At 39.2% G+C, this 25,408-nt stretch overlaps 1 protein-coding gene across 1 annotated transcript in view; it reads right to left on the reverse strand.

Moving 5' to 3' along the window:
• The window catches only part of dnah5l (dynein, axonemal, heavy chain 5 like), a 311,233-nt gene that overhangs the window by 205,915 nt on the left and 79,910 nt on the right, over positions 1-25,408 (reverse strand). Inside the window, exons 32-36 of the mRNA XM_053621829.1 lie at positions 21,742-21,878; positions 4,849-5,011; positions 4,658-4,769; positions 4,348-4,476; positions 4,127-4,227 (exon numbers count right to left, since the gene is read on the reverse strand). Of these exons, the coding sequence (XP_053477804.1) occupies positions 4,127-4,227; positions 4,348-4,476; positions 4,658-4,769; positions 4,849-5,011; positions 21,742-21,878 (642 nt within the window). The remainder of the gene's footprint in view (positions 1-4,126; positions 4,228-4,347; positions 4,477-4,657; positions 4,770-4,848; positions 5,012-21,741; positions 21,879-25,408) is intronic.

Below are 25,408 nucleotides of genomic sequence, written 5' to 3' on the forward strand. Positions count from 1 at the left end.
GAGTGTTTATGGCATAGTAAACGAGTGTTTCCTGCCTTAGTTAAATGATTGTTTCAGGCTAGAGTTAAACGAGTGTTTCCTACCTCAGTTAAACGAGTGTTTCATGCTTAAGTGTAAATAAAGACTTTACTCCTGCGCTTACTTCCTGCTTGAGTCCTGTTTCGTAACAGAATACTGCCCCGGACCATGGAAGTAGCAGGAGGGCACATTATTGGGAGACGCTCGGATTACTGGCCTCGTTTCCAGTCCATGCAGTTCCCACAAAGGTTCGCCGCCGAACTCCCACTGGCGACAGCGGGATTGGGGAGCTACTCACTGGAATTCCTCTGCAGCTGCCAGGTTTATTTCTGCAGCCTGGCGTATCCCAAGCCTACTGAGCGCCAGTGGATCGGGTTCTTGGTGTCCCGGTTTTGCGGCCCGGCCAGGAACTGGGCGGAGCAACTGGTGAGTACTGGGTCCCCCGCTCTCCAGGATGTCACCCAGTTCGCGGAACTTTTTGTTGAGGAGTTCTACCGGCCAGGACATCTTCGTGGTCTGGGCTGGTGGGTCAATGGAAAGCCCCAGCCTGGCCCGCCATTCCACCTTTTCTACCAGTGGGTGGACACGCTCGAATCCAGCGCTCCAGCCTGAGGTCAACATGGCGCCCTCAGCGCTCCGGCTAGAGACCTATGGGGAGGTCTCAGCTCCAGAGCACCAGCTCGAGGTCAACAGGGCGACCTCGGAGCTCCCGCCTGAGGTCAACATGTCGACCTCAGAGCTCCGGTCAGAGACCTGCGGGGAGGTCTCGGCTCCGGAGCCCCGGCCCGAGGTCAACCTGATGACCTCTGGGCCCCAGCCCGAGGTCAACACGGCAACCTTAGGGCTCCAGCTTGAGACCTACGGGAAGGTCTCAGCTCCAGAGCTCCAGCCCAAGGTCAACCTGGCGACCTCAGAGCTCCGGCTAGAGACCTGCGAGGAGGTCCCAGCTCCGGAGCTCCAGCCCGAGGTCAACTTGGCGACCTTGGAGCTCCAGTCCAAGGTCAACTTGGCGACCTCGGAGCTCCAGCCAGAGACCTGCGGGGAGGTCTCTGCCACCCAGGAAGCTGCTCTGCTGTCCTGTCCCACCGAGGAAGCTGTCCCGCTGTCCAGCCCTGCAGAGGACGTTCCTCCGAGCTCCAGTCCCGCTGAGGATGTCGCCCATATATATATATATATATATATATATATATATATATATATATATATATATATATACACATACACACAGTATCTCACAAAAGTGAGTACATCCCTCACATTTTTGTAAATATTTGATTATATCTTTTCATGTGACAACACTGAAGAAATGACACTTTGCTACAATGTTAATTAGTGAGTGTACAGCTTGTGTAACAGTGTAAATTTGCTGTCCCCTCAAAATAACTCAACACACAGCCATTAATGTCTAAACCGCTGGCAACAAAAGTGAGCACACCCCTAAGTGAAAATGTCCAAATTGGGCCCAATTAGCCATTTTCCCTCCCTGGTGTCATGTGACTTGTTAGTGTTACAAGGTCTCAGGTGTGAATGTTGAGCAGGTGTGTTAAATTTGGTGTCATCGCTCTCACACTCCCTCATACTGGTCACTGGAAGTTCAACATGGCACCTCATGGCAAAGAACTCTGAAAATCTGAGGATCTGAAAAAAAAAGAATTGTTGCTCTACATAAAGATGGCCTAGGCTATAAGAAGATTGCCAAGACCCTGACACTGAGCTGCAGCACGGTGGCCAAGACCATACAGCGTTTTAACAGGACAGGTTCCACTCTGAACAGGCCTCCCCATAGTCGACCAAAGAAATTGAGTGTACGTGCTCAGCGTCATATCCAGAGGTTGTCTTTGGGAAATAGACATATGAGTGCTGCTAGCATTGCTGCAGAGGTTGAAGGGGTGGTGGGTCAGCCTGTTGGTGCTCAGACCATACGCTGCACACTGCATCAAATCAGTCTGCATGGCTGTCGTCCCAGAAGGAAGGCTCTTCTAAAGATGATGCACAAGAAAGCCCGCAAACAGTTTGCTGAAAACAAGCAGACTAAGGACATGGATTACTGGAACCATGTCCTGTGGTCTGATGAGACCAAGATAAACTTATTTGGTTCAGATGGTGTCAAGCGTGTGTGGCGGCAACCAGGTGAGGAGTACAAAGACAAGTGTGTCTTGCCTACAGTCAAGCATGGTGGTGGGAGTGTCATGGTCAGGGGCTGCATGAGTGCTGCTGGCACTGGGGAGCTACAGTTCATTGAGGGAACACACTAAACAAGCTGAGGGTGAAGGTGATGGACTGGCCAAACATGTCTCCTTTATACATATTGTGCATACTGTGTGTGCATAAGTTTGTGAAACCTTTTATAATTGTCTATCATTCTGCATAAATATGACCTAAAACATTGTCATATTTTCACATCAGACTTAATTCAAGGGGTTTAACAAAAACATTGCATTAACTGATTAGGAATTACAGCCATTTTTATGGAGTCCCTCCATTTTTACAGGCTCAAAATAATTAGACAAACTAACAACCATAAATATTAGGATTTTTTTATATACTTGGATGCAAATCCTTTGCAGTCAATGACTTCCTGAAATCTGGAACCCATGGATATCACCAAATGCTGCGTTTCCTCTCTTGAGGTGCTTTGCCAGGCCTCTACTGCCTTCAGTTGTTGCTTGTTTGTGGGTCTTTCTGCCTTCAGTTTTGTCTTCATGAAGTGAAAAGCATGCTCAATTGGGTTTAGGTCATCAGACATTTGAGAACATTTCATTTCTTTGCCATATCAATTTTGCAGCATTTGACTGAATCTGAGCAGACAGTACAGCTCTACACACTTTAGTATTCCTTCTGCTACTTCTATCAGCAGTCACATCATCAATAAACACCACTGACCAGTTCCACTGTATGTGTATATATATATATATATATATATATATATATATATATATATATATATATATATATATATGTATACATATATATATATATATATATATATATATGTATATATGTATATATGTATACATATATATATATATATATATATACACACACACACATATATATATATATATATATATATATGTTGAATTTGATATTTTGAATTCAAGATAAGCATTCATGAATGTAAATACACGCGTTTTTAACCGAAGATACAAACCACTGGTACCGTAACACTCAAGAATTGAAAAGCCAGCTTAGACTTGCTTATGTATGTATATATCTATATCTATATATCTATATATCTATATATATATATATATATATATATATATATATATATATATATATACACTCAATTTATATATATATATATATATATATATATATATATATATATATACACTCAATTTATATATATATATATATATATATACATATATATATATACACTCAATTTATATATATATATATATATATATATATATATATATATATATATATATATACACATACATACATAAGCAAGTCTAAGCTGGCTTTTCAATTCTTGAGTGTTACGGTACCAGTGGTTTGTATCTTCGGTTAAAAACGCGTGTATTTACATTCATGAATGCTTATCTTGAATTCAAAATATCAAATTCAACACTTGGAATCAACTCAAGACCTTATATCTCCTTAATTTGTTGTGAAATAACAAGGAAACAGGCCACACCTGGCCATGAAACCGCTTATCAGTCTATTGTTCAATTGCCTGTGAAAATGTAGGGACTCCAAAAATGGCTTTAATTCCTAAATGGTTGATGCAATTTTTGTGACACCCCTTGAATTAAAGCTGAAAGTCTACATCTCAATCACATCTTTTTTTTGCTTCATTTTAAATCCAGTGTGGTGGAGTACAGAAGTAAACTTATGAAACTTATGTAACTGTCCAAATACTTATGGACCTGACTGTATATAGAAAACATTTTGCACCTTACTTTGTTAGACATACTCAAATCAAATGGTAAAAATCCCAATCAAGTACATTTTGATTGAACTGTAAAACTACAAATGATATGTTCATATCATATTGACTGTTATATATACAGTTAATATGCAGGATAAAATGAAACTGAAATTATGAAATAATAAATGTGACATCCTTTAAAATAAATTAAATTTAACCCTTCTCTACCTAAATGGTGCAAAAGTGAACTGATGTGTACTCCACTCTGCCACCACTTCTTTTAGCTTTGCCTCAATGTCCCGTTCCTTCACAGCACTGATACACACATCCTATGCAAAACAGTTAATTTGGGAAATGAAGTCAGTGAACTAAATAACCTATATACTACATGTCATATTTTATTCATAGTGAGGTTTGTGTACTTGAGAATATTTACTAAAATAAAATACCTCAATATCTTCTTTGTTTTTCAATAGTGGAGCCTCTAAGACTTTCTTCAAAATACAATTCTCAAACTCCATTTGAAAACTGTACCCTGTAATGTCACTCAAGCGTTGCCAGTGGCGAGGCATCATTGCCTAAAAAGGGTGTATGTTTTATAAAAAGAAATGTGTGTCAAGTAGATCAAACATTTGTCAAAAAAAAAAAAGAAATTACAATGAATTATTTGGCTGAAACTGGACAGTAATTTGTTGGTAACATTTATTGTATCTATTATGCATACATCTAAACTAAAAATTTGGCTTGGGAAGAACTAACTTTATTTGCCATCATCTGAAGCAATGGACAGGTTTCACTGAAGTCATCAATCTTTTTCTTCAAGTCATTAAATGCTTGCCAATCCTTCAATGCTTTGGGAAGTATCCGGATTCTAGAAATGATTTACATAAACTCAAGTGAAAAAAATGTGCACAACAAGTAAATTATGTCATAAAAATAAAATACTGTGCCTGTTCTGAAAGTCCTGGATTTCACTGTTGATCTTTTCTATGTTGAGGTCAGCCCATAGTATCTCACTGTAGCCATTTACACTTTCAGTGACAGAGTTATACAAATTGTATAGCTTGGACAGAAGATTGAGTTCCTTTTTGATTCTGTGAAGATCAGGATACTCTGTAGAGAACAATAATCAAATGTTCTTATCAGACTTGATAATGACAAATGATGACAATAACTACGTTTATATGGACAGCCGTAATCTAATTATTGACCTTACTCTGAGTAAGACAATATTGTGATTAAGGTGTTTACATGAGTCGCTTTTAGAATACTCCTTTCATGATCCTGTTTTACATGTTATAGAACATAGTTCGATGAACAGCACACGTCATTACGCCATCTGACGTTCCCTCCAGAATTTCACGCATCAACATGCAGTTCGTCTTCGTTATGGTACCGTATACAGTTTTGGGTGTTTTTATTTTAAAAAATTTACGAACGCTTCAACTGCGGTTAATTATATGTCATGCTGTACGTGCAAATAGATGACTGCTTGAAGGCGTGGGCTGCGTCCCAAACCACGTACTCAACTGCTGTATAGTAGCCGAGATACATGTATTTCGCCTACTATATGCATGTGTTTCGCCTACTGTGTGGTAGGTGACTACGCGGTTTGGGACGCAGCCGTGGTCTCTTGTTTGCCGTAAAGAGGTTGAGCACTGCCGTGTGTGATCGTGTTCTGTCGCAAAATATGGTGAAAACTCTCACACGACATTAATAATGTGATTAAGGTGTTTACATGTCTGTAATACACGTCGATAATGCGACTAAAACAGGAGTACTCCACATGTCTTAATTCAATTTGTGTTTACTTCGAGTATGACCTTAATCAAATTAAGGTAATTAAAAATTGCTGTGTACATGGTAGTTTCTTAATCAGAGTATTGTCTTAATCGGATTAATGTTGGGTTATTGTTGTCCATGTAAACACGCTGACTGACATAAAAACATTGTCCTCAATAGTCATAATTTTATTAAAAATTCTAGAATTTTTTAATTAAAATTCTAGAATTTAATTTATTTGAATACAATATGATGTTTGATAAGTAGACCAATAATGCAAATAAAATGCACAACTACATATATATATGATCAGCTCAGGACAACCACACTGATCCCCACTGCAAGCTTCACTGCTGTGTCTGCCTTCAACTAAGAAATGTGCATCTCTTATCTTAATTGAAGCTAAAGAATAAGCCTGAAGAAGAAGCTAAATGACAAATCTACTGCAATAAGCTGATTATAGAAAATTCCCAAAAGTGAGTATATTTATAAAATTCACATTCATTTATATCTTTCTGTCACACGCATATGATGCATAGCAACAAATCAAACTTTTGACAACATATGGTTTTACTTACCGGGCTAATGACATGCTGCATTGCAAATACAGTCAGGCTTGTAATCATGTGGCAACACAACGTGGGAATGCGGGAATTTTCAAACCGTGGAAAGTCTCTGTATTACAGAAGTCCAGAAAAGCCATGCATCTCTTTTTTTTCTTGCTATCTCACGATAAACTCGAGATAAACTGTTTTTTTTTCTAGATCACAACTTATTTCTCTTGTGCTAATGAAACGATTTTAAAATTATTTTTATTAAAAAATAATTAAATAGTTAAATTAGTTTTATTTTTCTCATCAAAAAATTCTTTATTGGGCATGCATGTTATATACAGGGTGTGCCTCAACAGAAAGTAGCTGGTACAGTGGTAGAGTTATGGTCTTATAGCCCTAAGGTTGTGGGATTGGTCCTGAGCTTTGGTGACTGTGTAAAGTTTGACTGTATTTTTCTAGAATTTCCCATTTGGGATCAATAAAGTCCATCCATCCATCCAGATGTTTGTCAGCACTAGACCATTTCCAAATTAGTGCAGTTGTAATTATGTACAATTGTTTGAACTGATGATCTTGGAATCTGCGATTGTTTAGAAATGGCTCCAAGAGACATTCCTGACTTATGTAAATCCACCATCTGCTTTTTCAGATCTACACTGTGCTTCTTGGACTTTCCCAATTGTAATATATAATTATGTATTTTATATATATATATATATATATATATATATATATATATATATATATCACCTGTTTTTCAACCCATTTTCAATCAATCAGGTGTATTTAAAGAACAGGAAGCTTTCAACATGATCTTCACAACATATGTTTGTGGAAGTGTATCATGACACGAACAAAGGACATATCTGCAGACCTCAGAAAAAGAGTCGTTAATGCTCACCAGGATGCAAAAGATTACAAAACCATCTCTAAAGAGTTTGGACTCCACCAATACACAATGGAGGACATTCAAGACCATTGTTACCATCCCCTGGAATAGTTGACCAACAAAGATCACTTCAAGACATGCAACAGTCCACAAGATCACAAAGGAACCCAGGGTAACAAGGCCTCTCTCACATTGGCTAATAATAATGTTCATTAGTCCACTATCAGGGGAACACTGAACAACAATGGTGTGCATAGCAGGGTTCCAAGGAGAACATTGCTGCCTGTCTGCATTTGCTAAAGATCACGTAGATAAGCCAGAAGACTATTGGAATAAAGTTTTGTGGATGGATTAGAAATATAAAATAATATTTAGTGAAATATGGTGGTGGTAGCATAATGGTTTGGGCCTGTTTTGTTGCATCTGGGCCAGGATGGAACAATGAATTCTGAAGTATACCAGTGAATTCTAAAGGAAAATGTCAGAATTATGATCCGACTGTGATCTGAATCTCAAAAGAAAGTGGGGCATGCAGCAAGACAACGACCCTAAGCACACAAGTCATTCTGCCAAAGAATGGTTAGAGAAGAATAAAGGCCAAGTCAAAGTCCTGACCTTAATCCAATAGAAATGTTGTGGAAGGACCTGAAGCAAGCAGTTCATGTGAGAAACCCACCAACATCTATACATTGTGGAAGCGGGGGGCGTGCTAAATAATGCTAATTTTATTTGAGGGTTTATTTGAGGGACAGACTCTCTGAGGACTGTTATAGGCAGAACATCTTTTGACACGCACAGAAAATCCAGATATGTTATTCAATTATAGAATTAAAAATTCCTGTCACACAATCATATACAGGCTATTCAACACCGAAATAAAAATTTATGGTAATGAACCATAGTCCATGGAAGACTGTAAGCATCTGTAAGCAGTCATGAGTCAGCCAGTGAGGGTAAAGCACTCTGCCTTATCCATGAATTGCTTGCTTGGGCAGACCCAGTGAATATCCTTAGTGGCAGTGAATAATAGCAGGTTAAGAAGCAACCCCATCTCCATTCTTTGTGGATTGACAGAAATAAGAAGATGCTTATAACACTCTCAACCATATCAAGCAAGAATAGGCAAGGAGGTGTCGCACCTCCACTTTGGCTTCTTACTGAAACATTAAATTTGCTAAAAAGGTCCTGCATAAATTTCTTAACTATGTTAAGCTCTATATGATCAAACTTGACTGCTTTGGAGAGTTTCCTAATTTTGTGTATAGAGTTATTGAGTAATACTGAATGAGTGTTCACCATGAGAACAGTGCTGTGACTGTTTTAGCCAATACCTTGTAATTGTTGCTGTTGAGGAAGTATCTGTTGAATAATCTCAGGTAGCTCATTGTTTAAATGTTGCACCTGTTTCTAAAGTGTGTTTATGCTTATGGAATTTGCAGACAGACCCAGAGAGAAAATTAGCTGCAAGCAGTAATTACAGGGCCAAGCACTATAGAGGCAAAGTAAGGAGATAAGCAAGCATGATTTTAGCATAGTCATGATTTTATTACAAACCAATTTTGTCAAACCATATGACAAACACAAAAATGTGCTTTTTTCATATCTCGTGAACACTAGTTGGTGCTGTTCCAAAACTGTGCAGGTACCCTCATGTTATGATGCCCATGCAGCATTGTGGTGAAATAGCATCATGTCCATTTTGGCATGGTCGCTTTTAAATTCATATGTGCGTTGAGAATGGTTTGACCAATCAACTTGAGTTCCATTTTGTCTGCATTGTCTGTTTCAGTTTTGGTGAAAATTGGATGAACGGTCTAGGGGGAGTCATAAAAAGTAATTGTTTTTCTGAATTTAAATGGTGGACAGCAAGGTTAGCCAACCATGGCCTAAGTGGTATCTAAGTGGTATAGTTTTTGTACTGTATACACATGTTCTTTTACCAAACAAACCATGCTGTTCCATGATCTGCTTGTGTTTGACCCACGGATCTGTGAACCTCTCTCAGAACCATTTTGCAACAAGCAACAGAGCACATTATACGTTGTTGAGCCTGAAAACAATGGAATGTGTAGTCGGTTAAATTTAAGAAAAATATTATGTATGGTTTACATAAAATATGTTTCACATCAACATGTACGATAAACCTATATGTATGGTGTATGTGTATTTGGGTAGCACAGTAGTAAGATACACATTTATTATACCAGAGACCAGGTTTCAAGTCTCAGGTCAGTTTAATGTTTTTTAAGTAAGAAGGTTTTTTTCACTGTAGAAAGTACCTTAAGGTAACGCTGAATGAATTCCATCTTCTCATTTATAGTCAATGGAAACTTTTGTTCTTTTCTTTGATTAAAAGTTATTTAAAAACTGGTTTAAAGTGAGCACAGAAGTCCACACACTGAAAAAAAGCTCATTGAATTTACTTAATTCAAATTCATACATCGGTTCCACGTGATTATATTGAGTTATATTGTACTGTACTGTGTGAATCGATCAAAATTAAACCAAATATTCAAACATTTTATGTAGTAATTTAAACATGTGGCAACATTTATCAAATGCGTTGTTTCAGAAAGAGCATATTCACAACGTGATTTACACATCCTGACTATCATGGACACTCAGAGGTGGGTAGTAATTTACTTAATTACATTTACTTTTAATGTAATGTAATATAATTAAAAATATATATACTTTTAATAGTTAACTGGCCATACTTATACTCTTACTCAAGTTCATTTTTAATCACATAAAAAAAATGTATGTTTACTTCACTACATTCAATGCCATTCTTTCATTACTGTTAAATATTAATGAATATATGCAAATTTAATAATTAGTTTAAATGGTGTATAAAGAGGTCGTGAGCCTCGCGATGCGCTGCAGTGGTCTGACAACAACTGCTCACATTTTAAGTATTGTCACGTAATGGAGGCTGTGCAAGTGCAGGTTAATAGTTTAATCCAAAGGATCAGGTAGAAATAGAAATCAATAAACAAAGACAGACAGAGGTCAGGCAATCAGGCAAACAGTCCAAACAATGCAAGGCAAAAAGTTGAGGGCAAAAACAAGAACAACGTAAAAACCAGAATCAACAAACAAGGTATCAAGGCTTAGTAACGGCAGAATTTTTTTTTTTAACTTAGCTTATACTTCGCAAAGAATGAATGCATAGAAGGTCCTTTTAAACTGTGGTTGTGATTGTGCTGTGAATTTGATGCAGGTGTGCGTGATTAGAATGAAGGTGAGTGTTCTGGGAATTGCGGTCCATGGTGGCCATGTTTGTAGGCCGCCATTCAGGATGGGAAATGTAGCCACTGGTTTGCTGTGATATGACAAGCATCCCGGAGAGGGGGGAGAGTTTGTCAGAGCACACACACAAGTAATTATTAATATTATTACTTTTACTTTCAACCACATATTTATCCCCACTGAACAGTTGCTCTATGTTGACCTACATGTTGAAGGTGTGAAAAGGAAGGTGTGAAAATGTATTCCAAAACAACAGCAGGAATAATCCACACCCAACCCCATGCACAGGTGCAAATTGCCCATAACCCAGGCCCACACAAACCCAAAGTATGTAGCCATTTCACTGAACTATCCAAAAGACATTTCAAATGAAACTGCACAAAAAGTTTACAAAAACAAAAGACTGACAGAAAATCCAGAGACTCTATTTGCAGACCTCCATGAGGTTGGCAGCACCAGCAACCTGATCACCAGCAACCTTTTCACATGAATAAACCCCATGCATGACACAGAGCCATAATTTCAAACTTTCCCTCTGCTGAAAGAAAAGGCAACTGTGAGGGTTTCCAGCTAAGAATAAAAAAATGAGGAAAACACAACTGTCAGCATCAACATGTAAAACGTGTAAAATATAAATAAAAACAGAATGCAATGATTTGCAAATCTCATATAACCATATTTTATTCACAACAGAACGTAGAAAACATCTCAAATGTTTAAACTGAGGAAATGTAGATTGGTGAACCTCTGCCCATCTTTACTTCTGAGAGACTCTGCTTCTCTAAGATACTCTTTTCACACCCAAAATTGTACTGTGTATACAAGTTGCTGGACTTTCGCTGCGGGAAGGATAAAGGCAAAGAAAAAAATAATAATGCACGGCTGTTTAGGGCTTCCATCAGATTGGGTTCAGCAACAAAGAAATTCTTTGTGTTTTTGAGGAGGATGAGAACTTTTTTTGGCAGTTACTTACTCATGCATGGATCTCCCCTTCCCTAACCATCATCACCTCTCAGCAGTGCTTCTCTTTGAGTAAAATGCTTTTCCCTCCACTGCGATGTCACAGACTGCAAATACTTACAAATAACTTGACCTGTATAAAATTTATATGCCTCAAGTTTTATGCTTCTGCTCCTCCCCTTCAATTTGATGAGGCAAAAGCTAAGATTACTTATTGATGATAATTGCTTATTAATTGCCCAGTACATCTGCATGTGAATCCAAAGCTACTAAACCTACAGTAAGTGAGCATATGCATTTTACTTTCTGGATTGCCCAATTAAACAAATGGCATTCCTTTTCCAAAAAGGGTTTTTAAAAGTTAGTGGTACTTTCACTAATTAAAAAAATAAATTTGGTCACAGTTGTGCTTTGGTACCTTTTTCCAGACAGCAGGACGGTGAAGAGTGTGTCTGAGGGGTGTGTGGGGTCATTCACAATGCTGCCGGGTTTGCGGATTAAGTGTGTGGTGTAAATGTCTGTGATGCTGGGGAGAGAGACCCCAATGATCTTCTCAGCTGTGTTCACTATCCGCTGCAGGGTCTTGTGATACAATGAGGTGCATTTTCCAAACCAAACAATGATGCAGCTGCTCAGGGTGCCCTCAACAGTTTCTCTGTAGAATGTGGTGAGGATGGCAGGTGGGAGATGGGCTTTCTTCAGCCTTCACAGGAAGTAGAGACGCTGCTGGGCTTTCTTGGTTATGGAGATGGTGTTGAGGGACCAGGTGAGGTTCTCTGTCAGGTGAACACCAAGGAATTTGGTGCTCTTGATGATCTCCATGGAGGAGCCATCGATATTCAGTGAGATTGGTTGTTCCATGCTCTCCTGAAGTCAACAATCATCTCTTTTGTTTTGTCCACATTCAGAGACAGGTTGTAATTTTACTCAAAGAGAAGCACTGTTAAGAGGTTATAATAGTTGGGGGGGAAGGGGAGATCCACGTGTCAGTAAGTAACTGGTGGAAAAGTTACAGGATTCATCCTCTTCAAAAACAGTGAACCCAATCCCATGGAAGCCCTAAGCAGCCATGCATTATTTTTTTACTCTTTGCCTTTATCCTTCCCACAGCGAGTGCCAAACCACTCTGTCTGATATGCTCAGAGACCATGGCTCTAATAAAAAGTGGCAACGTGAAGTGCCACTGAGACAAAGCACAGATCTTTTGAGCAAACATATTCACAGCAGGGCGCACGGTGGCTTAGTTAGCACGTTCGCTTCACACCTCCAGGGTTGAGGGTTCAATTCCCACCTGTGTGTGTGCGGAGTTTGCATGTTCTCTCCGTGCTGCGGGGGTTTCCTCCGGGTACTCCGGTTTCTTCCCCCAGTCCAAAGACATGCATGGTAGGCTGATTGGCATGTCCAAAGTGTCCGTAGTGTATGAATAGGTGTGTGAATGTGTATGTGATTGTGTGCCCTGCGATGGATTGGCACCCTGTCCAGGGTGTACCCTGCCTTGTGCCCGATGCTCCCTGGGATAACTGCAGGTTTCCCTGTGACCCTGAAAAGGATAAAGCGGTATAGAAGATGGCTGGAAGAAGAAGAAGATATTCACAGCAGTCTGAGGTGAGGGCACACAAAATAAATGAACTCAAAGCCCAGTATGATCAGTCCACCAGAGTCCTCTTGCACTGTCCAACAGGCACGTTTGTTATTTTTTCATGAAGATGCAGTCTTGTTTTGCTTGAAATGAGAACATTTGTGATAGGCTTACGTTTATTTATCATTAGACTGAATATTTATTTTACAGTGTCTGCATCGAAAATGTGCAGTAAATATTGTTGAAATGTTATTGAAATGTAGTACTTTGTTTATTAGCTATACATATATATGACATATGCCCCAAATCATAATGCACATTAGACATTTTAATGGTTTGGACCTTTAGGGGGCGAAAATGTTAATCACTGGACCTCTTTGAATTCTAATTGTGCACCCCTGGTATAAAGAGATGGTCATCTCTCTGGCTGTACCAGTTCCCCTTCCAGCACTGTCCATAACATGGTATAATTTTTGGGTATGAAAAGAGTATCTTAGAGAGGCAGCGTCTCTCAGAAGTAAAGATGGGCAGAAGTTCACCAATATTTTTTGAGATGTGTTGCTGCCATCAAATTCAAAATTACCTTATTTTCCCATTAAAATTTCCTGAGTTTAAACATTTTATTTTTGTTTTATACGTTTGATTGTGAATAAAATATGGGTTAATGAGATTTGCAAATCATTGCATTCTGTTTTAATTTACATTTTACAAATTTGTTTAATATGTTGATGCTGACAGTTGTTGTGTCTTACTTATTATTTTTATTTTTATCTGGAAACTCCCATATATGTCTTTTCTTTCAGCAGAGGGAAAGTTTGAAATTATGGCCCTGTGCCAGGTATGGGGTTTACAGTGGCAGAAATAAGTATTGAACGCATCAACATTTTTTCAGTAAATATATTTCCAATGAGGCTATTCAAGTGACATTTTCACCATTTCGACTACTTTAACCAGTCTTAAAGGAAGCTAAAGGGTTCCAAAACATTGATAAATCATGGCAAAGGCTCATGCAGAGGGCACATGAGGTGGTAGGGGTAGTGCAGTGCGGCGTGGGGAATGAGACTTTGTCTCAACTACTCCCTCACCTGCTGGAACAGCTTGAGGTGTGCCAGAAATCCCTCAGTGGATTCTTGGAAAAGAAACGCCTTATCTTTCCATGCTTCTTCTTTGTGTCTGATCCTGTACTCTGGAGATACTCGGCCGGGCGTCAAACCCACAAGCAATACAAGTATGGGGCTCCCCTCTGTTATCTCTCTCTCTCTCTCACACACACACACACACACACACACACACACATGTATATACAGTGGGAGAAATAAGTATTGGGCACGTCAACATTTGTTTCAGTAAATATATTTCCAATGAGGCTATTCACTTGAAATTTTCACCAGACTTTGATATTAACTCAAGAAATCCACACATATAAAGAAATCCAAACATTAAAGTCCATAAATGAAGTTATGTGTAATAAAGAGGAATGACACAGAAAAAAGGTATTGAACACGCTAACTGAAATTTATTTAATACTTAGTGGAGAAGTCTTTGTTTGTAATGACAGCTTCAAAACATTTCCTGTATGAAGAAATTAATGGGCTGCAGTATTCAGGTGTGATTTTGGCCCATTCTTCTAAACATATTGTCTTTAAATCTTGTTCAATTAGATTCAAGTCAGGTGATTCACTGGGCCATTCTAACACCTTGATTTATTTCTCTGAAATCAATTGAGGTTTTCCTTTGTTGTATACTTTGGATCGTTGTCCTTGCTGGAAGGTCCACCCACGTCTCATCTTCATCATCCTGGTGGATGGCAGCAGATTATTCTCAAGAATCTCCCAGTAAGGGTTCCCATTCATTTTCCCTTCAATTACATGAAGTCTGCCAGTAACAAGTGATGAAAAACAGCCCCACACCATGATGCTTCCACCTCCAAACTTCAATGTTGGTATAGTGTTTTAAGGGTGATGTGCAGTGTCATTTCTTCTCCAAACATGGTGTGTAGTATGACAGCCAAAAAGTTACATTTTGTTCTCGTCAGACCAGACTACACTCTCCCAGTGTTTCATAGGCTTGTCCAAATGGGTTGGCAACAAACTTTAAATGAGCTTTGACATGCCTTTTCTTTAGTAATGGAGTCTTGTGGGGTGAGTGTGCATAGAGGCCATGGTGGTGGAGTGTTCTGCCTATTGTTTTCTCTGTGACAATGGCACCTGCTGCCTCCAAGTGTTTCTGAAGCTCTGTGTCCGATTCCATCAATATGTTTCGCAACAATAAGGCTGCAAAGGTCTTGGGAGAGCTCTTTGCTTTTACCCATCATGAGATGTTTCTTGTGTGACACCTTGGTAACAAAAAAGCCTTTTTATAGACCATAAATTTACTAACCCAGCTGACATTAATTTGCACAGATAGGAGGTATAATTACTTTCTAACTACTTACGGATTTCAGCTGATTCCTTGCCTTGGAGAACTGCTTTTATTTAGCATGTTCAATACTTTTTTCCTGGTGTCATTCCACTTTATTACACATAATGTTATTTATAGACTTTAATGACAAGATTTCTTTATGTGTGTGGATTTCTTGAGTGAATACTGATGTCTGGTGAAAATTTCATATGGCCTCATTGGAAATACATTTACTGAAAAAAAATGTTGACACGTTCAATATTATTTCCCCCACTGAATACATGTAAAAAAAAAAAAAAAAAAAAAAAAAAAATCAGGTTGCTGGTGCTGCCATCCTTATGGATGTCTATAAATAGAATCTTTGGATTTTCTGTCAGTCTCTTGTTTTTGTAAACTTTTTGTGCAGTTTTATTTGAAATATCTTTTGAATAGTTCAGTGGAATGGCATCCACACTTTGGGTTTGTGTGGGCCTAGGGTTATGGGCCATTTGCACCTGTGCTTGGGGTTGGGTCTGGATAATTTCTGGTATTGTTCAGGCCAAGACGTTTTCACACCTTTCTTTTCACACCTCCAACATGTAGGTCGGCTGGTCAGGAAGAGCTGAACCCTCATAGAGCAACTGTTCATTGGGGATAAAGACGTGGTGGTGGAAAGTAAAAGTAATAAAGTATACAATGAGAAGACTACTCAAGTTACTAGTTACTTCGGCTCTGATTAAAATCAAGGGAAAATCCTGAATTTCAGACTACATGGAGAAATCTGTGTGTGTGTGTCCAGACATGTTCACTTCTTCCCCCTCTCCAGGACGCTACAAACGTGAACAGTTGTTGTGTCAGACCACTGCAGCATATTTCGAGGTTTGCAACCTCATTATACATCATTTAAACTAATTATTAAAACTACATATATTCATTAATATTTAACAGTAACAGAGAAACGGCATCAAATGAAGCAAAGTAAAAGTACATTTCTGTGATTAAAAAGTAACTTGATTAAGAGCATAAGTATGGCCAGTTAACTATTAAAAGTTTTTTTTTTTTTTTTAAAGTTACTGTTAAAAGTAAATGTAACAAAGTAAATTACTACCCACCTCTGAGTATCCGTGACAGTCAGGTTGTGTAAATCACATTGTGAATATGCTCTTTCTGCAACAGCACATTTGATAAATGTTGTCACATGTTTAAATTAATACATAAAATGAATGAATTTTGATAGATTCCCACACTACAGTACAAAACAACTCAGTTCAATGATGGGGAACCGATGTACGAATTTGAATTAAGTAAATTCAATAAGCTTTTTTTTCAGTGTGTGGACTTCTGTGTTCATGTTAAACAACTTTTTCACGTTAAACAACAAAAGTTTCCATTGGCAAGAAAGGAGAAGATGGAATTCATTCAATGTTATCTTGAGGAAGTTTCTGGAAAAAAAAAAAAAAAAAACACTGACAAAAAAAACCACTCATTCAAAAAAAACAAAAACTGAGCTTTGGCTGGAAGCCCAGCCACTAGCATGCTAAACCAGCATGTTACCACTGCACTGCCCAAATACACATACCGCACACCCATTAATATACCTACCTATAAAATGTGACTCGACCATGCTCACTCTTGTAATTAGAAACTTGCTTAAATTAGGTTTATCATAAGTGTTGATGAGAAACATTAATAAAACCTAATGTAATATTTTTTCTTTAATCTAACCAACCATAGATTAGATTTTTTTCAGGCTCAACAATGTTTAATGTGCTCTGATGCGTATTGCAAAATCCAGATCTGCAGGCCAAGCACAAGCAGATCATGGGCATCAGTACAAGAAACAGCACTGTTTAGTTGGTAAAAGAATATATGTGTATACAGTATACAGGCTGAACTACTGTATCTACTAGCAAGCCGTGTTTTATTCAAATGAAATATGACTGCCTCTAATGGTCTTGTATTTCCTGTGCCCACAGCACTCGTGTGATACCGCATGAAATTGTAGGATCCCATTTCCCTTGATGGGCATTTTTAATGACCACATCTGTACATCATGTGACATACATGGTGCATCACACAGAGTTTGAAACTGTATAGGCAAGGTGTGGGTGGCATCCTTTGTATTTTTCTGCATATATAGCTAGGGTAGATAAGTTAGTGCGCTCCAGCACCAAAAATTCTTTTCTTTATTTTTGAGGACGTTAGTCGGGTAAGAATTGTGGGTATTGGGAGATAGTGGTTGTTTTGTTTTGTTAATTTCTTTGATTTAGCACCGCTCATTGTCCCACTCTCCTGTGTTCTGCACCTGTAACATGTAAATACTGGTTGTATGTTGCTCCCTGGTTTATTGTAAATACTTGTTAATTTGTTTTGTATGATTACTGTAAATATTTGTACCATTATCATTTAATACAGTACCAAAAACTCATTCAGAAACCGTTCTCATTCTTCATTTCCACACAACATACCTCAATAGTGGTGATTTAATTTTTTTCCCTAGCTTAAAAATATTTGCTTTATTTTTGATTTATAAAAGAATATGTTATGTCCCTTATACCCCTGGACATAAAAGGAGGGACATAACAAGCTGGAACACATGAAATACCATAATTGGCTAGGGGCATAAAACATATTAAATACCTGGATGGGGAAGAAAAAGGAAGCTAGGGGTGCAGCCAGATTTAAGAGAAGGCAGGTTGTGAAAATTCCTTGATTAACTGCAAAAGACCTGCAGCAAGACTTGGTGGCAACAGGCACTGAGGTTTCAGTGTGCACAGTAAGGCACGTACTAAACGCAGAAGGTTTTCATGCCAGAACTCCAAGACATACACCACTACTGACCCAAAAGCACAAGAACAGTCGCCTCAAAAGCATATAAATAAGCCACATAAATTTTGGGATTCTATTCTGTAGAGCGAGGAAACAAAACTGGAACTTTTTTGCACAATCGATGAGTGGTATGTCTGGAGGAAGAAGAATGACGAAAGAGCACTCTGTCCACAGTCAAGCATGCTGGTGGCTTGGTGATGCTCTCGGGCTGCTTTGCATCCTCTGGCACTGGAAACCTGCACCGAGTGGAAGGCAAGATGGATTTATTGAAGTATCAGGAAATCCTAGGAGAAAACATCATGCTGTCTGTGAGGAAGCTGAAGCTTGGGTGTCACTGGACCTTCCAATAGGACAATGATCCCAAGCATACCTCAAATTCCACCAAGGCTTGGTTGCAGAAGAAGTCCTGGAAGATTCTACAGGGCCATCACAGTCACCTGACTTGAACCCCATAGAAAATCTCTGGTCGGATTTGAAGAAGAATATTACTGAACTGGAGGCCGTTGCTCATGAGGATTGGGTTAAGGTTCCTCAGGAACGCTGCCAGAAGCTATGTGTCTCGTTTACAGCAGAAGAAATCATTATAAGCATTAAAAGTACTACCTCCATTGCTTTTGTTGGATTTGTTCATTGCAAACAGCTGAAGGCTGTAAATTTTGACAATAAACATGATTTGCAATATATATATATATATATATATATATATATATATATATATATATATATATATATATATATATATATATATATATCTCAAACAATTGCAAACAAAACACCTCTGGTGTTTTGGTTTCATCTGACCATAGAACTCAATCTGAGTTGAAGCTCCAGTAGTGTCTGGCAAACTGAAGACGCTTGAGTTTGTTTTTGGATGAGATGTCTTTTTCTTGAAACCCTTCCAAACAACTTGTGGTAATGGAGGTGACTTTGTACTGTAGTTTTGGAGACTTTCTGACCCAAAGATGCAACTAACTTTTGTAATTCTATAGTTGTGATCCATGGAGATTTTTTGGCCACTCTTCCATCTTACCATCATCTTCACAGTTCATTGAGACAATATAGACACATGTCCTCTTCTAGGTTGATTCAAAATATTTCCAGTTGACTGGAACTTCTTAATTATTGCCCTGATGGTAGAAATGGGCAATTTCAATGCTTGTGCATATATCCAATATATCCTATATCCAATTCCCATTTTGTGAAGCTCAACAACTTTTTGCCGCACATCACAGCTATATTCCTTGGTCTTACCCATTGTTATGAATGACTAAGGGAATTTAGCCCATGTGTTACCTCATATTTATACCCCTGTGAAACAGGAAGTCATGGTTGAACAATTTCCTGTTCCTAGTCACCCAGGTGTGCTGGAAAATGTAAAATATCAATGGGAATATACTTCAAATATATTTTTCTCATATGAATTCATAGGGGTGCCAATAATTGTTGCACATCTATATTTGACTTTGGATTGTTTTGGATAAACCTGTGTTGTGTTAGAAATTGTTTGATATCCATGAGAGCGGAGTATTTTTGTGAATTTTTTTGAAGAAAATATCAAAAGGTTCAACAATAAAGACAAACTGTCATACCCTTCTATGCTCATATTTACCAATGGTGCCAATATTAGTGGAGGCAAAAGTATGTGAACCTCTTGGATTAGCAGTTATTTGAAGGTGAAATTAGAGTCAAGCGTTTTCAATCAATGGGATGACAATCAGATGTTAGTGAGTGCCCAGAATTATTTTAAAGAACAGGGATCTATCAGTCTGATCTTCACAACACATGTTTGTGGAACATGACAGGAACAAATGAGATTTCTGAGGACCACAGAAAAAGAGTTGTTAATGCTTATCAGGTTGGAAAAGCTTAAAAACCACCTCTAAACAATTTGGACTCCTCCAATCTACAGTCAGACAGATTGTGTACAAATGGAGAAAATTGCAGAACACTGTTACCCTCCCCAAGAGTGGTCAGCCACCAAAGATCACTCCAAGAGCAAGACATGAAATAGTCTGTGAGGTCACAAAGGAACCCAGAGTAACTTCTAAGCCAGTGGTTCTCAAACTGGGGGTCGTGGGCCCCTGGGGGGCTGGCAGATGGTGCCACGGGGGCCCTTATAGAAATTCTAGAACATTCATTTTTTAAATTAATTTTACCTGTATCTAAGTCGGGATTGTGAACCTTTACACTATGATGTACATAAAAATAAGAAATATTAATAAATGAAATCAGTTATACACAGCACACTAAGACACACACCACACAGAGACATCTGTTGATATACTAGTGTACAGTACTGTTAGTCACATGCTGAAAAAAACTAAGCCTATTTAAAATCGATAAGTTTTTAGATAGAGGACATAGTCTCTTGTTTGAGAAAGTTAATACAGAAGAGCCTAGTGTGAAAAAAATTAAACTGCGAAAATTTGACGATTCAAGGGGGCCAAAAAGGGATGGACCCTACATAAGGGGGGCCTCACACTGAAAAAGTTTGAGAACCACTGTTCTAAGCAATCTAAACTCCTCTCTCACATTAACTAATGTTCACATGTCCACCATCAGAAGAACACTGAACAACAATGGCGTGTATAGCAGGGTTGCAAGAAGAAAGCCACTGCTCTCCAAAAAGAATATTGCTGCCCATCTGCAGTTCATGGACAAGCCAGAAGGCTATCGGAAAAATACTTTGTGGATGGATAAGACCAAATAGAACTTTTTGGTTTAAATGAGAAATGTTATGTTTGGAGAAAGGAATACACTGCATTCCACCTGAAGCAATCAGTTTATTGCAGAAACCTTCCAACATCCTAAACTTGTTCTGTACTGAAGAATGGGCTACAATTCCTCCAAGCTGATGTGAAGTACTGATCAGCAGTTACCGGAAATGTTTAGTTGCAGTTATTGCTGTACAAAGGGGTCACACCAGATACTGAAAGCAAAGGTTCACAAACTAATATATATATATATATATATATATATATATATATATATATATATATATATATATATATATATAAATAATGCTATGACGAGACACAATATTTTTTTCGTGCAACCATTTACCAGCAGAAGTCACATAATTAGTTGAAAGGAACCCACCGATGTGCTATTAAAGTGTCATGTGATGTCAATATAATTATACCTGTCCAGGAAGGACTAAACAAACAGCATCACGAAGACCAAGAAGCTATCAAAACAAATTTGAGATAAAGTTCTGGATATGGAACAACTGCATTTCTGCCAAGAAGGAGGCCGTCCACTAAAAGGCAGTAAGGAGGTCAGAGAAGCAACCAATATATCCACAGAAAGTGAGTTTTCTTCTTAAAAGGGTATGGCCAAGTTAACTGCCTACATTATTTGGATACATTCTAAATACGAATTGTTTGTAATATTTTAAAATAGAAAACATACTAAAGCCTAGTCCCATATACCATATGTCAGCTGTGTTATGCATTTAATAATGAATTAAAATTAAAATAAGTTAATCATAATTAAAATTAAAATCAAGATTATGAAGGCACAATAATGTTTTAAACGAATTCAGGAAATTTCTAATGTTCATCTAACATATGACAGTGTTACCTCACAAATAATGAATATACAAAAAAAAACTCCTTACCATTAACTGTAAGGCCAAAGAGCTGTTCACCACTAGAAAACGTGATATATTTCCTCCAGAGCTCATCAAACTGCACCTGATAAATCTGCAGCCTATCACTGGCCTCACAGGGGTTCAGTCCCACCACACCTGGACCACTACAAACAGGACACAATGAGTTAGCTTCTAGTAAATTATTTTTAAAAATATAACAAAGAGAGTGGGATGCCTAGAGGATGGGGCTCATAGTATCAGACTGAATTTGTAAGAAATAACTAAACCAGAAACATGTATGGACTTTAATTGATATTTTGCTTTACTGTTTTTGATTTGTTTTAAATAAGTTATTAGTCTAGTAAAATAAATAAGAAAAAGACAAACAAATAAATAAGTGTGTATTTTAGGCTGACTATATTCCGCTTTTCCAAAAAGAGGACACCTTTTTTTGGGGGGGGGGGGGTCGGGGGATGTATGTGCAGCATTCAAAACAGTGCTACTATGAACGCAAACTTTAATATACTGAAAGACACACTATTAGCATCACATAAACATATGTAAATAAAATTGGTTTCACTCTGCCTATGTTTTCCATTTTTTCCCTATATTCTTTTGCATGACCATAGAATAAAATAACATATTAGATCCATGAGTGTACATTTTATTATCGTTTACACATTTGAATGGCCATGTAAAACAAAGCAATGTGATAACATGAAATAAAAAATGACCTTATCTGGCCATGGGCATTGTTTCAACAACTGTCATTTGCTGCTACTGTCAAGCAACTGTTTGACACTGTACACAACAGTGCTTCATCGTCGTGTGTCTGCTGTGAGCAGGCTAATGGTTGAGGGGCAGGAATTTGGCCAGTAGTTGCTGCAAGCCTTTTGTAATTGACCAATTGGTGTGCAATAAGGTGTGAATTACAGAGAAGAGTTAAAGCAATGCAAATATGTTGGAGTATTACACATGTTCGAGTATTACACCATAAGCAAATCATAATGAAACTAAAGCCGAATCCCGGACTTTTTTAAGGTCCAAAAAAGAGGACATGTCCGGGAAAAGTCAGGAGTAGCACCCATTGCTATACAGGCTTCAACAGCTAATGCTGAATGTGTTGGCTGCAAGGCGGGGCAATCACAAATTTACTTATTTACTTAATGCAACCTGATGCTCTTGCGTCTCCTGGTCCACATCTGTCACCACACTTTTTACTTGAACTGATTTTGTTGTTTATTAAACTTGTAACATGACACTTCATATCCCTGTTCCAGGTAAATTCCGTTCAGTAGCTGAAAAAGCTTAGGTGGCTTGTTCCTCCTCTCTCTCAAATTAAGAATTAGGAGCATCATGTCAAATGTAGCTCCCTTAATGAGTTGACTGAGGCATGTCCCATTGGCAGCAGAGGCTGGGAGGCCATCTCTCTGCACAACTCCATTCAGGGTGTTCTCTATGTTTCTTAGGAACTCAGATAGCTTTTCTCCTGTGAAGTGAATAAAATATGTTGTGGAGCTTGTGAAGATCTTGTGCAGAAGCTTCCAGCTTTTCCTTGTAGAAGTTGATCTTAACAGAAGTCGAGACAAGAACCATATCAATTTCCTCCCCTTTCTCTCTACTGCTCTTATCTCCAATTGTTGTGCAACATAGCGATAGCCAAGAAACAGGGTGAGAAAGCTACCTGGGTTTAAAAGATAGAGGGCAGATGAGGTCCATGGAAGAGGAAAGTAAAATGAGGTGTGTGTGGGAGGGCAGCTGTTGAATGGAAAAAGCAAGTGTTATGAGCACAAAAACGGGGGGACCCTGAAGCAAAACAAACACAGGAGTTCAGGGTTAATCTGGTTTTATTGAGGGCTTGAGGAAGCTGGGGTGTGTGGGAAAGGAGTAGGGTAATTGTGTAGTCAAGGTCTGGATTCGAACACAGGTTGGCAGCGTGAAAGTCAGTTGCTCAGTTGGTTGATGTGAACAGGGTTGAATTGGGAGAAATGAAAATTAGGATGGTTGTGCAGGAATTTGGGGAGCTAGAGTTTAACAATGGAGGGGTTGATAATACTCTGAATTGTTAAGGTAGTTGAATGCTGGAATCCAATGGTGGTTAGCCAGGCAATGGTTGCAATTGGTAGAGGGGAGAAGGATGGAATGGGCCTCCTTCCACAGCTTGTAGCAATGGCAAATGTGGGCTTGCACAGAGGGGACAGCAATGTCATTTTCCTGGATGGAGAACAAGGGAGGCTGATAACCCAGGGAACACTCAAAGAGGGGCATATCAGTGGCGGTAGTGGACAAAGAGTTTTGTGGACATACTCAATCCAGGGTAGCTGGGAGCGCCAGGTGGAGGGGTTGTTGGCCGTGACATACCACAACGCTGCTACCAACTCCTGACTGACTTACTCCACCTGACCATTGGTTTGGGGGATAATCCGGAGGACAGACTCACTGTAGCCCCAATAACAAACAGTTTCCATAACTGGGAAACAAACCGAGGTCCGCGGTCAGAGACAATTTCTAGGGAAACACCGTGCAGCCGGAAGACATGGCTGTGGAGGAGGTCAGCAGTTTCTTGGGCAGTGGGGAGCTTGGGAAGGGTCACAAAATGTACAGCTTTAGACAGGTCTACTATGGTAAAGATGATTGTGTTACCTTGTGAGGGGGTAGATCGGTGATGAAGTCCAAGGCGATGTGTGACTATGGGTGGCTGGGAACAGGCAGGAGCCATAGTAGGCCAGCAGGTGGGCAGGGAGAGGCCCAGGTGTCAGCGTCTATAATGAACCACTAGAAATGCCGCTTCAATTGGCCCAAGGTGTGACTGGAGCTTGGGTGGACCATTACCTGGGTCGGGTTAGATGCTTTGAGCTCTTCGGAACACAGACTTAATCTCCCATGTGACTGCCCCAACCACACAGCAGGGAGGATGGAATCAGGGTCTTCTGGGGCAAAATGGTGGGAAAGGGCATGGGCTTAGCATTCTTAGAACTGGGATGGTAGGTGATAGTAAAATTAAACTGCCTGAAGAACAGGGCCCAGCATGCCTGGTGGGAGTTGAGGTGCTTGGCAGTCTGGATGTAGGCCAGGTTTTTGTGGTTGGTCCAGTTGATAAAGGGCTGCTCAACCCTCTCGAGCCAGTGCCTCCACATTTCAAGGCCAACTTCATGACTAGCAACTCATGATTCCCCACATCATAGTTGTGCTCCGGAGGAGAGAGGTGACAATAAAAGAAGGTGCATGGGTGAAGTTTCTGGCCGGGAACTGAATGCTGGGAGAGTAACACACCCACACCCAAATCGGAGGCAACCATCTTCAGGATGAAATGCCACGAAGGTTCAGTATGGATAAGCACAGGGGCAGAGGTGAATAGCTGCTTGAGCTTAGTGAGGGAGTAGAGATGAGCCTAGTGAGGGGTGCCATGACCCAGCTGTAGTCCCTGATAAAGTGGCAGTAGAAATTCTCAAACCCCAGGAAACAGGGTATTTGGTAGATCAGTCCAGTCTGGGTCACTTGACAATGGCTCGGATCTGGGTTGACCTTGACTTGTCGGCACTCAATGATGTACCCCAGGAAGTTGACTGAGCAGGCAGGGAACTCACATTTTTCAGCTTTGATGAACAGGTGGTTCTCCAGAAGTCACTGTAGGACTTGATGGACATGATGGGTGTGCTTGGTGGGTGTTCCAGAGAAAATCAGTATGTCATCC

Source organism: Ictalurus furcatus, chromosome 1 (genome assembly GCF_023375685.1).
Source record: "Ictalurus furcatus strain D&B chromosome 1, Billie_1.0, whole genome shotgun sequence".
Lineage (NCBI taxonomy): Eukaryota > Metazoa > Chordata > Actinopteri > Siluriformes > Ictaluridae > Ictalurus > Ictalurus furcatus.